The 14,178-nt window shown below is 44.1% G+C and overlaps 1 protein-coding gene across 1 annotated transcript; it reads left to right on the forward strand.

Annotated features, from left to right (window-relative positions):
• The first annotated feature begins 2,588 nt into the window (after positions 1–2,588).
• Positions 2,589–9,585, forward strand: LOC139245862 (probable G-protein coupled receptor 139). The gene is made up of 2 exons (XM_070871345.1): positions 2,589–2,769; positions 8,684–9,585. Exons 1-2 carry the CDS (start codon positions 2,589–2,591, stop codon positions 9,583–9,585), a joined length of 1,083 nt encoding a protein of 360 aa, XP_070727446.1.
• The last annotated feature ends 4,593 nt before the right edge of the window (positions 9,586–14,178 follow it).

Consider the following 14,178-nt stretch of genomic DNA (forward strand, 5'->3'; position numbering starts at 1 on the left):
CTGCAGATCCCTTGGGATGTCAGACGTTAGCGCCCTCGATCAGGCCAGCATCCCCACATCGAAGCACTGAGCACACTTGATCAGCTCCGCTGGGTGGGCCACATTGTCCGCATGCCTGAAACGAGACTCGCAAAGCAAGCGCTCTACTTGGAACTCGTACACGGCAAACGAGCCCAACGTGGGCAGATGAACCGTTACAAGGACACCCTCAACGTCTCCTTGAAAAAGAGCAACATTCCCACTGACAGCTGGGAGTCCCTGGCCAAAGACTGCACTAATGGAGGAAGAGCATCCGGGAGGTCGCTGAGCACCTCGAGTCTCATCGCCAAGAGCATGCAGCAAACAAGCGCAGAGAGCGGAAGGAGTGTGCGGCAAACCAGTCCCACCCACCCTTTCGCTCAACCATTATCTACCCCATTTGGTACAGAGAACGTAATTCCCATATATGTTCAATCACCTAAGAACTCACTTTTAGAGTGGAAGCAAGTAATCCCCGATTTCGAGGTACTGCCTATGATGATGATTAAATCTCTTCCACACCTTCTCCAAGGCTTTCCTAATGTGTGATGCCGAATCGTCATGCAGAGATTAACCGATGTTTAACAGATTTTTATTTTATCTACATTATGTGTGAATCGGTGGTGTGGGCAGCATTTATTGTCCATCCCAAATTCCACCTTAACGCTGCTGGTGAATGCATCGATACATCTAGAGGGCTATTTAGAGTTAACCATATTGCTGTGGGACTGGGGTCATATATATGCCAGTCTAGGTAAGGACGGGGGATTTCCATCCCCAAAACAGGTTATTGAACTAGATGGGTAATGACAATCGAGATCCACACGGTCACCATTGCGGACACAATTTTTAATTATAGATTTATTGATTCACCTTAAATTGCACAGCTGGTGGGATCTGAACTCATGCCCTTGGATCTTTTGTCCAGGTCTCTGGATCATTAGCACTGTAGCACAATCACTTTGCTGCCATAGGCGATGATTCATAAAGTCATGATTCTTCCTGCGTTTTTAACAGTTTTATTAACTTGCCCTGCCACCTTCAAAGATTTGTGCACATCGACTCCCAGGTGTCTCTGCACCAACACACCATTTAAAAAATGTATTTTTTTACGTATATTGCCTCCTGTCATGTTCCTTCCCAAAATGTATCACTTCACACATGTTTAATTTTGCCTGCCATGTGTCTTCCCATTTAACCAGACTATCGCTGTGCTCCTGAAGTCTGCTATGCTCCCCACTGCTTACTACATTTCTGAGTTTCGTGACATCTGCAAATTTGAAATTATGCCTTTAGACTTAGGTCCTGGCTATTAATCTCTATCAGAAAGAGCACTGCCACTAATATAGAACCCTAGGTTTCACCACTCTATACTTCCCTTCTGTCTGAACGCCAACTTTTCATCACCACTCTCAGTTATTTGTTCCGGTGCCAATGTTGTATCCACGCAGCTACTGTCCCTTTAATTCCATGAGGTTCAGTTACCCTATCAAGTCGATGAAGTGACATTTTATCAAACGCCTTTTGAAAGTCGTTATACACAACATCAGCTGCACTACGCTCATCAAACCGTTAGGTTATTACATCAAGGAACTCAATCAGGTTTTTCAGATACACTTCGACATCAACACAATTTGTGCTGGTTGTCTTTTATTAATCCAGGTTTTTCCAAGTGACAGATAATTTCATACCGGATTATGGCCTCCAGAAGTTTCCCCACCACAGACGTTAGTCTGACTGGACTGTAGCTGCAGGTTTTATCCCTCTTTCCTTTTTTGAACAGGGTGTACCATTTGCGAACCTCAGTCCTCTGTCACCACTGACATATCCAAGGAGGATTAATGATTCTGGCCTGAGCTATTTCCATCATTCCTTCACTCAGCAACACTCATATATCCATTCGGACTAGTTATAGAGAAACATAGAAAAATAGAAATTTACAACACAGGAGTCCATTTCCAACCCATCGTGTCCGCACCGGCCGACAAAGACTCACACGACCATTGGTCAGCAGCCCTGAAGCTTACATGTAATCCTTTTAACCATTAACAATGGGGAAAAGTAAAGATCACCAAGCACAAGCAGACTGCCCCACACAACTGTGATATATCTTAAACTGAACCATTCTATACTCCAGACCAACCGGAGCCATGTGATCTCCCGGGAGAGGCAGTTTAAAATCCAGGCCAATTTCGTGAAAAGTATATGAGAACATTCCTATCCGACCCATCCAGGTGATCCAAACTAGTCCTGGAGATCAACATTATTGTGGTACATAAAGTGTTGGATTGAAAGGGGTTAATTGAAAATGTTTGTTCAGGGACTGTAATTAATATCAGTCTCCACGGGTTTACAGAAGCTGCTTGTTCAGTGACTGTAATTAATATAAGTCTCTATTTACCGAATTGTGTCACTGGAGTGATTCTCGCTCATTTTAAAAAGGCACTCCTTTCAATATGTTACCAAATAGTCACAGTGAGAGCATTACCTCTGGCACTAACAGCGATCATCGCAATGCTTCACAGAGAGGGAGTCGGAATCTGAGAACAGTAGATTCGAATGTGATAACAATGGATCAGAATCTGAAAAAAATGGATTGGAATGTTACAACAAATGGCAGGAGTTTCATCTTGTATTTTAACTATCTTGTTGCACATTATGAGGAACTACCAATAGTATTGCGAATGCGTTATGCATTGCGTATTACTCAATACATTTACTATCCCGTCCTTGCTGTTGTTGGTTTTGCTGGTAAGTCTATCTAGTTATTCCAGTAACCATGTTTCAAAGTATTACTGGTCTCATATTTTACTCCCCCCCCCTCCTTGCTGCATTTGATGTTCCTGGTAGTCTCTGTATCCAACTATTAACTCTGCAAACCATGTTTCGCTGTATTACTAGACTTGTAAATTGCTTTCTCATCTTTGCTTCAGTTGTTGTTCCTGGGACATCTCTGCATCCAGCTATTAATTATTCATATGTTGTTAATAGTACGAGTGTTCTATTAATTTATTCCAAACTCTTTGGTGTTGTTGGTGTTCCTCTTAAGTCTCCATATCCAGCAATTATAACTCTAATTTATATTTCACTGTATTACTGAGTATGTCACTTAAATCTTTGGAAGTCTTTATCACATTGTATATCTATTGACCCAGTCCCCTCTGTGGCCAATGTCTGAAGCTGAACGAGATTGTTCACAAATTCGGTATTCTGTTTTACCCTGAGTTCAGTTCTGACCTCTTCTCCTTTGAATCACTGGTCCTGCCCACTATCATCTGCATTATACTGGCCACCTCATTCCTTCGCTTCAATAGCCCAGTGACTTTGTTAAACAGGAATTCACCATTGCAATGCTTTCCTTGCCCATCTCACAGTTACAGTCCACTATGAATTAGAGTTCACCTAAATAATTTGCTCTTCATATCCTAACTCCACTAAGTCCTGTTCACCCATCAACAATCTGCTCTTCAATCAACATTGGATCCCGATTAAGTAATGCCTCATTTTTATTATTCTCACCCATGTGTTCAAATCCCACCATGGTCTCACCCCCTCCAATTAGTCCCATTCCCCTGCTCTATTCCTATAGTCCAGCAATTTTCCCCTGCAAGTATTTATCCAATTGCCCAATAAATGTTAATTTACTTCCCTCTATACGTCCTCCAGTCATACTCTCTCTATTCTCTTTTTCTCATTCATTCTGGCACTTTGTAAGTTTCTCACTTTCTCTCTGTCTCTCTGTCAGTTTCACTCTGTCTCTTCACATTTTACTGTCTCTGTCTCTTGCTCATAGAATGAAAGATTAATACAGGAAAGAAAGGCAACTCGGTCCATAGTGTCCATGCCGTCTCTTGGATAGAACTATCCCAGATGTCCAACTCTTTAGCCAGAAAAATGTAAATTATCCCCTTCCACGAATAAAGCAAATCCCTTTCAAAAATAAAGATTAAATTTACTTCCACCGTGTTCTCACAAATCCTATTCCAGATCGCAACAGCTCACTGCATAAAGAACACTCTTCTCATCTCTCCTGTGGTTCGTTTTTCAATTACCTTAAACCTGTCTCCTCTGGTTACGCACCATTGTGCAACTGGAAGCATTTTCGACTTACTCGCTCTATCAAAACCCATCATAATTTTGAAAATCTATATTAAATGTTAAATCTTTGCTGATGATACAACGTCATCATCGTAGACAGTGACTTTAAATAGAGGAAGGCTTGCTTCCACTCTAAAAATGAGTTCTTATGTAACTGAAGAGTCCAATACGGAAATTACAATCTCTGTCACACGTGGGACAGAGAGTGGTTGAAGGCAAGGGTGCGTGGGGCTCGTTTGCCACATGCTCCTTCTTACTTCTGCGCTTGGTCTCTGCTTGCTCTCCGCGACGAGACTCGAGGTGCTCAGCGCCCTCCTGGATGCTCTTCCTCCACTTCAGGCAGTTTTGGGCCAGGGACTTCCAGCTGTCGGTTGGGATGTTGCATTTCATCAAGGAGGCTTTGATCGTTTCATTCAAAAGTTTCCTCTGCCCACCTGGGGCTCGCTTACTGTGTAGGAGTTCCGAGTAGAGTGCTTGCTTGCGAGTCTTGTGTCAGGCATCCGGAAGATGTGGCCCACCCAATGGAACTGTCCAGGTGTACCAGCATTGAAGTACTGATAATACAAAGATAAGTTTGAAAGCATGTTGTGAGGAGGACGCAAAAAATATGCAAAGGCATATCGATAGGCTAAATAGATGGGCTAAAAGAATGGCAGATGGGGTATAATGTGGAAAATGTGACGTTATCTTCCTTGTTATGAAAAATAAATAAGCAAATTTTTATTAAATGGGGAGAGATTCCAAATTGCTGTGGTCCAGATTGGTCAATGATTCTTGTACATAAAACACATAAGGTTTGCATGTAGATACAATTAGCAATTAGAAAAGGCAGCAGAATGTCTGGCTTTATTTCAAGTGGGACTGTATATAGATGTCCTGCTACAACAATACAGGTTGGCAATAAGACTACAGCTGGAGTATTGTGTACAGTTTCGGTCACTTTAGTTAAGGAAGGATTTACTTGCATTGGAGGCAGTTCAGAGAAGGTTCACGACGTTGATTACTGTGATGAAAATGTTGTCATAAGAATAAAGGTTGAGCAGGATGGGTGTGAATATATTGGAGTTTAGAAAACTATGATGTGATCTTATTTAAATGTGTAAGATTCTATAGGGGCTTGATGGGGTAGACGCAGAGATGATGTTTCCTCTAGCGGGGGAAATCTAGAACCAGGGGACATCGGTTCAGAATAACGGATCGCCCATTTAAATCACAAATGAGAAGCAATTTATTCTCTCAGGGGGGCGTGAATCTTTCGAATTCTCTGCGACAGAGAGCTGTGGAGGCAGCTTCTATGAATCTTATTAAATGGAGATAGACTGATTTTTAAATGAGAAGGCAGTTCAGGGTAATGTGGAGTGGGCACGGAAGTGGAGTTGTGACCAAGATCAGATGTTCTTTTCAAAGAGTCAGGTCCAATCACAGAGGCGTGAGCGGAGTAAAATATTTGGCTCTCGGAATGAAATCCCTGGACCGACGTGAGAGCACTGGAAGTTAGGAGAACCTGTGAATGAAATTTCTCGACAGAGGTGGGTGTAGTGTAATGTAGGCGAACCTGGTCCTTAAATATCTAGACTGAGGGGTGTAGCAGTGTAATCTAGGGAGATGTTGGTGTGAACTCCTGAAGCGAGATGGGAGCCCTATCTGGGAAGTCCCATCATCGCATCACTGGAATCATCTCAGAGACCCCGAGTTCATGAATATTTATTTATTGTGAATGTTTTATCGTTATTTTCTGTGATGCAATAATTCATAAATCGTATAAGAGGCCGTCCATTTTTTAATATTTTATTCCTTCCTTTTATCAGCCAATTTCTCGTCTTTTGTTCTCACTTGGAGTTGAATAGAGGAAGCAAAACTCTGTTCGCTCTGTTCTGTCCACGCTATGTTATAGGCGGGTAAATATCCGCTGATCATTTAGTTCCAGTCAGTGTCTCCTTTGTCACTATCTCAAGTTCTGCATTAATGGCACTGCTTCTGATGGATGGAACAGGATTACAAGCATCATTAACATTCACAAACAAAAGGTTCGTTCAGCCAGATTTCTTTCATTTATTTCCAATCTTTAATTTGAATTTGCAATTTGGTCCCATGCCGATCTGTCTCAGTACAGTGGGTCTCTCAGCGAGAAACAGAGTGGAAAAATCTGTTGCCTCCGGCTGTACACTCCTGATCGTTGGGCCCCTCGTGCGGAGGGGGAGCGGGAGGTCAGAATCCTCGTCGTCGGACTGCTCCGGGGCATGGCCAAGCGGACCATCAGCTGGTCCAGGCAGCAGGCGGTCGAGAGGATCGTTCAGCCCGGCTGCCTCCCTCACTTCCGCGGAAACGTTCAATCCAGGGTGTCCCTGGAGATGGAGCACGCGGTGTCTACCGGAACGTTCATTGCCTTCCGCGAGAGGTGGGTGCTGGAGGGACTGAAGTGCATCATCATCACCGGCAAACACATTTACTTTGATTCTTCAATGGTAAAAGTTTAATTTGATTACAGTTATCGGTTTTATTGCACATATATGTCATCGCAGCACATTTGGAATGAGGTCACATGATGGGTCCAAGTCAGCATGGATTTGTGAAAGGGAAATCATGCTTGACAAATCTTCTGGAATTTTTTAAGGATGTTTCCAGTAGAGTGGACAAGGGAGAACCAGTTGATGTGGTATATTTAATCTTTCAGAAGACTTTCGACAAGGTCCCACACAAGAGATTAATGTGCAAAGTTAAAGCACATGGGATTGGGGGTAGTGTGCTGACATGGATTGAGAACTGGTTGTCAGACAGGAAGCAAAGAGTAGTAGTAAATGGTACTTTTCAGAATGGCAGGCAGTGACTCGTGGATCTGTGCTGGGGCCCCAGCTGTTTACACTGTATATTAATGATTTCGACGAGGGGATTAAATGTAGTATCTCCAAATTTGCGGATGACACTAAGTTGGGTGGCAGTGTGAGCTGCGAGGGGGATGCTATGAGGCTGCAGAGTGACTTGGATATGTTAGGTGAGCGGGCAAATCCATGGCAGATGAAGTCTAATGTGGATAAATGTGAGGTTATCCAATTTGGTGGTAAAAACACAGAGACAGACTATTATCTGAATGGTGACAGATTACGAAAAGGGGAGGTGCAACGAGACCTGGGTGTCATGGTACATCAGTCATTGAAGGTTAGCATGCAGGTACAGCAGGCGATTAAGAAAGCAAATGGCATGTTGGCCTTCATAGCAAGGAGAGTTGAGTACAGGGGCAGGGAAGTATTGCTACAGTTGTGCAGGGCCTTGGTGAGGCCACACCTGGAGTATTGTGTACAGTTTTGGTCTCCTAACTTGAGGAAGGACATTCTTGCTATTGAGGGAGTGCAGCGAAGGATCACCAGACTGATTCCCAGGATGGTGGGACTGACCTATCAAGAAAGAATGGATCAAGTGGGCTTGTATTCAATGGAGTCAGAAGAATGAGATGGGATCTCATAGAAATGTTTACGATTCTGACGGGTTTAGACAGGTTAGATGCAGGAAGAATGTTCCCAATGTTGGGGAAGTCCAGAACCAGGGGTCACAGTCTAAGGATAAGGGGTAAGCCATTTAGGACTGAGATGAGGAGAAACTTCTTCACCCAGAGAGTGGTGAACCTGTGGAATGCTCTACCACTGAAAGTTGTTGAGGCCAATTCACTAAATATATCCACAAAGGAGTTATATATTGTACTTACTACCAGGGGGATCAAGGGGTATGGCGAGAAAGCAGGAAAGTGGTGCTGAAGTTGCATGTTCAACCAAGAGTTCATTGAATGGCGTTGCAGGATCGAAGGGCCGAATGGCCTACTCCTACAAATATTTTCTATATTTTCTATGTTTCTATAATGAGGGAGCAATTCATATATAATTTAAATCAAAAATCGTTATATTTCAGGATAAACAACCCCAGCTGATTGGAACTTAGGTACTTAGAATATGAACAAACTTTCATATTTTCTCGTCTAATATTCTCTGCACAAGTGGAAACCTTCAGCTGAAAAGCTGCAACAATTAATCTCTTCCATTTGTGTTCAAATACTTTAAATATTCGTTTCAAGGACACCCTCAAAGCCTCCATGTTAAAATGCAACATCCCCACCGACACATGGTAGCTCCTAGCCAAAGACCACCCTAAGTGGAGAAAGTGCATCCGGAAGGGCGCTGATCACCTCGAGTCATCGCCGAGAACATGTAGAAACCAAGCACAGGCTGCGGAATGAGCGTGTGGCAAACCAGAGTCCCCACCCACCCTTTTCTTCAAACACTCTCTGTCCCACGTGTGACAGAGACTGTTATTACCATGTTGGACATTTCAGTCACCTGATAACTCACTTTTAGCGTGGTAGCACGTCTTTCTCGATTTCGAGGGACTGTCTATGATTATTTTGTTACATAAGCATTTGGCGGCTCATTGACTGAGGGATAGGTCGTCTGATTTAATGCTGATAAATTAATTTATTTGGTGATTACCTTGTCAATGATTGCTAATTATTTTACTTTGGAGTCTATTTCTTGCTCCCAAATTAATGTTTAGTTTACCTGTTTATTTCCCTGCCTGACAGTTAACATCCTGACGATTGTGATCCTGCCTCGTGGAAAGTGCGGTCTCTCCAGATGTGTCACTCGCTATCTGGTGGCCATGGCCGTGACGGATCTCCTGGTCATTATCCTCGACGTGATACTGAGGCACATTCCAATTCTTTATCAGAAAGAGTTACATTTCGTGCGGTCCTTCCGCGTGTGTAATATTCACGCCGTCTTACTTCACGCAGCCACAGATTGTTCTGTCTGGTTCACCATCAGTTTCACCTTTGATCGCTTTGTGGCCATTTGTTGCCAGAATCTGAAAACTAAATATTGCACCGAGAGAACGGCGGCTGTGGTTCTGGGAACCGTGACTTTGCTGAGCGGGTTAAAGAACATTTTCTGGTATTTTATGTTGACAGGTTTGTATACACTTGCAAACATGCCCTGGTTTTGCTATATAACAAATGATGTTCTGTATTCACCGGTCTGGGCAGCAATCATATTCCTTCATTATATTCTCACCCCATGTATCCCATTTGCTGTCATTCTGCTGCTCAATACTGTCACCGCCAGGCATATTATATTGGCCAGCAGAGCCCGCAGGCAACTCCGGGGTGCCAGCAGTGGGGAGTGTCTCAGTGACCCAGAGATGGCGAGCCGCAGGAATTCCATTATTTTACTGTTTGTTATCTCCGGCAATTTCATTCTGTTGTGGGCGGTGTTTATGGTGTATTCTTTATGGACCCAGCTGTACTTTTTGGGGCATGATTCTGTTTATATACCTTTTTATGTAATGGACGTTGGAATAATGCTACAGCTGCTGAGTTGCTGCACAAACACGGCAATTTATGCCGTGACCCAGACTAAGTTCAGACAGCAGTTGAAGAATGTTGTGAAATATCCCTTCACACTGATTCTGAAATTAATTAAACAATGAGAAGACGCAGAAAAGTTCCTGCATCAGATTCCCTGTGTCCTGATATTGTGAGTGAGCTGCTCTCCCCCGCGTGGCCAGTGATTCGCGTGAATAATAAAACTCTCACTCACACACTGTCTACAACGGGCGCCCTATGAGGGTTCTGCAGTCCGGGTGAATCACCATCAGCAACATAGGCAGTCGCACGAAATATAGAAACATAGAAACATGGAAAATAGGTGCAGGAGTAGGACATCCGGCCTTCCGAGACTGCACCACCGTTCAATCAGATCATGGCTGATCATTCACCTCAGTATCCATTTACTCCTTTCTCTCCATAATCCTTCATCCATTGAGCTGTAAGGGCCATATCTAACACCCTCTTGACTTTCCCCAATGAACTGGCATGAACAACGCTGTGCAGGAGGGAATTCCACAGGATGTGATTGGGATTACGGAGACGTGGCTCCAGGATGATCAGGGCTGGGAACACAACATCCAGGAGTATTCAACATTCAGGAAAGATAGAATAAAAGTAAAAGGAGGTGGGGTAGCATTGCTGGTTAAGGAGCAAATTAAGGCAATAGTTCGGAAGGACATTAGCTTGGATGATGTGGAATCTATATGGGTAGAGCTGCAGAATACCAAAGGACAAAAAACGTTAGTGGGAGTTGTGTACAGAACTCCAAACAGTAGTAGTGATGTTGGGGAGGGCATCAAACATGAAATTAGGGGTGCGTGCAATAAAGGTGCAGCAGTTATAATGGGTGACTTTAATATGCACATAGATTGGGTGAACCAAACTGGAAGCAATACGATAGAGGAGGATTTCCAGGAGTGCATAAGGGATGGTTTTTTAGACCAATATGTCGAGGAACCAACTAGGGGGGAGGCCATCTTAGACTGAGTGTTGTGTAATGAGAGAGGATTAATTATCAATCTCGTTATGCGAGGCCCCTTGGGGAAGAGTGACCATAATATGGTGGATTCTGCATTAGGATGGAGAATGAAACAGTTAATTCAGAGACCATGGTCCAGAACTTAAAGAAGGGTAACTTTGAAGGTATGAGGCGTGAATTGGCTAGGATAGATTGGCGAATGATACTGAAGGGGTTGACTGTGGATGGGCAATGGCTGACATTTAGAGACCGCATGGATGAACTACAACAATTGTAGATTCCTTTCTGTCGTAAAAATAAAAAAGGGAAGGTGGCTCAACTGTGGCTATCAAGGGAAATCAGGGATAGCATTAAAGCCAAGGAAGTGGCATACAAATTGGCCAGAAATAGCAGAGAACCCGGAGACTGGGAGAAATTTAGAACTCAGCAGAGGAGGACAAAGGGTTTGATTAGGGCAGGAAAAATGGAGTACGAGAAGAAGCTTGCAGGGAACATTAAGACGGATTGCAAAAGTTTCTATAGGTATGTAAAGAGAAAAAGGTTAGTAAAGACAAACGTAGGTCCCCTGCAGTCAGAATCAGGGGAAGTCATAACGGGGAACAAAGAAATGGCGGACCAATTGAACAAGTACTTTGGTTCGGTATTCACTGAGTAGGACACAAACAACCTTCCGGATATAAAAGGGGTCGGAGGGACTAGTAAGGAGGAGGAACTGAGGGAAATCCTTATTAGTCGGGAAATTGTGTTGGGGAAATTGATGGGATTGAAGGCCGATAAATCCCCAGGGCCTGATGGACTGCATCCCAGAGTACTTAAGGAGGTGGCCTTGGAAATAGTGGATGCATTGACAGTCATTTCCAACATTCTATTGACTCTGGATCAGTTCCTATGGAGTGGAGGGTAGCCAATGTAACCCCACTTTTTAGAAAAAGAGGGAGAGAGCAAACAGGGAATTACAGACCGGTCAGCCTGACATCGGTAGTGGGTAAAATGATGGAATCAATTATTAAGGATGTCATCGCAGTGCATTTGGAAAGAGGTAATATGATAGGTCCAAGTCAGCATGGATTTGTGAAAGGGAAATCATGCTTGACAAATCTTCTGGAATTTTTTGAGGATGTTTCCAGTAGAGTGGACAAGGGAGAACCAGTTGATGTGGTATATTTGGACTTTCAGAAGGCTTTCGACAAGGTCCCACACAAGAGATTAATGTGCAAAGTTAAATCACATGGGATTGGGGGTAGTGTGATGACATGGATTGAGAACTGGTTGTCAGACAGCAAGAAAAGAGTAGGAGTAAATGGGGACTTTTCAGAATGGCAGGCAGTGACTAGTGGGGTACCGCAAGGTTCTGTGCTGGGGCCCCAGCTGTTTACACTGTACATTAATGATTTAGACGAGGGGATTAAATGTAGTATCTCCAAATTTGCGGATGACACTAAGTTGGGTGGCAGTGTGAGCTGCAAGGAGGATTCTATGAGGCTGCAGAGCGACTTGGATAGGTTAGGTGAGTGGGCAAATGCATGGCAGATGAAGTATAATGTGGATAAATGTGAGGTTATCCACTTTGGTGGTAAAAACAGAGAGACAGACTATTATCTGAATGGTGACAGATTAGGAAAAGGGCAGGTGCAAAGAGACCTGGGTGTCATGGTACATCAGTCATTGAAGGTTGGCATGCAGGTACAGCAGGCGGTTAAGAAAGCAAATGGCATGTTGGCCTTCATAGCGAGGGGATTTGAGTACAAGGGCAGGGAGGTGTTGCTACAATTGTACAGGGCCTTGGTGAGGCCACACCTGGAGTATTGTGTACAGTTTTGGGCTCCTAACCTGAGGAAGGACATTCTTGCTATTGAGGGAGTGCAGCGAAGGTTCATCAGACTGATTCCCGGGATGGCGGGACTGACCTATCAAGAAAGACTGGATCAACTGGGCTTGTATTCACTGGAGTTCAGAATAATGAGAGGGGACCTCATAGAAACGTTTACAATTCTGACGGGGTTAGACAGGTTAGATGCAGGAAGAATGTTCCCAATGTCTAAGGATAAGGGGGAAGCCATTTAGGACCGAGATGAGGAGGAACTTCTTCACCCAGAGAGTGGTGAACCTGTGGAATTCTCTACCACAGAAAGTTGTTGAGGCCAATTCACTAAATATATTCAAAAAGGATTTAGATGAAGTCCTTACTACTAGGGAAATCAAGGGGTATGGTGAGAAAGCAGGAATGGGGTACTGAAGTTTCATGTTCAGCCATGAACTCATTGAATGGCGGTGCAGGCTAGAAGGGCCGAATGGCCGACTCCTGCACCTATTTTCTATGTTTCTATGTTTCTATGTAAGAACTCTCAGAGTGAAGAGGTTTCTCCTCATCTCAGTCCTAAATGGCCTATCCCTTACCCTAAGACTGTCCCTTGGTTCTGGACTTCTCCAACAACGGGAACATTCTTCCTGCGTCTAACCTGTCCAGTCCAGTCAGAATTTTAGTTGTTTCTATGAGATCCCTTCTCAACTTTCTGAACTCCAGTGAATACAGTCCCAGACGCTGTAGTCTGTCCCATATGTCTGTCCTGCCTCCCGGGAATCAGTCTGGTAAACCTTCGCTGCACTCCCCCAATAGCAAGAACGTCCTTGCTCAGACTAGGAGACCAAAATTAAACACAATATTCCAGGTGAGGCCTCACTGAGGCCCTGTAAAACTGCAGTAAGACCTCCCTGCTACTATATTCAAATCACATAGCTATGAAGGCCAACAACCAATTTGCCTGCTTCACCGCCTGCTGTACCTGCATGCCAACTTTCAATGACTGATGTACCATGACACCCAGGTCTCGTTGCACCTTCCCTTTTCCTAATCTGCAGCCATTCAGATAATATTCAGAATGGCGGCAGATTTGGAAAAGGGGAGGTGTAATGCCCATTTAAACCTGATAAGAGGAGGAATTCCTTCTCTCAAATCTTAGTAGATGTGTTGAATTCGCTGCCTCTGACCGCTGGGGAAGGTAGGTCATTGAAAAAAATTAAGACAGAAATAGACATTTTCTTAACAGATGTGGGGATAAGGGGTTATGGGGAACAGGCAGGGAAGTTGACCTGAAACCGTGATCAGATCAGGCATGGTCGTGTTAAATGGTGGAGCAGGCTCGAAGAGCCGTGTGGCCTGCTCCTGATCCTATTTATTATGTTCGTATGTCTTTAGGCTGTTAAATGAACTGTGTATGGCAATGTATCCACCCGTCCCTCCTGCTTGATGGTGCATCAGTGAGTTCACACTGAGGAGAGCAGATGCAACGAATGTAGTGCAGGGGTCCAATGCATTCAGTCCCTGCAAAACAGATACACCGCTTTGGGTACTTTTGAGGGTTTTGACTCATCAGTTGGTAGCAGCAACAGCCAAGGTCAAGGCACAGTGGCTGGCTCTGCTGCACAGCAGGGCAGGGAAATCAGTGGGAAAGCTCTAGTGAGAGGGGATTCGATTGTAAGGGGAATAGATCGGCGTTTCTGCAGCCACAACCGAGACGCCAGGATGGTATGTTGCCTCCCTGGTGCAACAGTGAAGAATGTCTCGGAGCGGGTGCAGGATATTCTGAAGAGGGAGGGTGAACAGCAAATTGTCATAGTGCTGTCGGTTCCGACGATCTCGGTAAAAAAAAGGGATGAGGTCCTACGAGACGAATTTCAGAAGGTAGGAGCTAAATTAAAAGGTAGGATCGCAAAT

The sequence above is a fragment of the Pristiophorus japonicus genome, unplaced genomic scaffold (assembly GCF_044704955.1).
Source record: "Pristiophorus japonicus isolate sPriJap1 unplaced genomic scaffold, sPriJap1.hap1 HAP1_SCAFFOLD_244, whole genome shotgun sequence".
In the NCBI taxonomy this organism is placed as follows: domain Eukaryota; kingdom Metazoa; phylum Chordata; class Chondrichthyes; family Pristiophoridae; genus Pristiophorus; species Pristiophorus japonicus.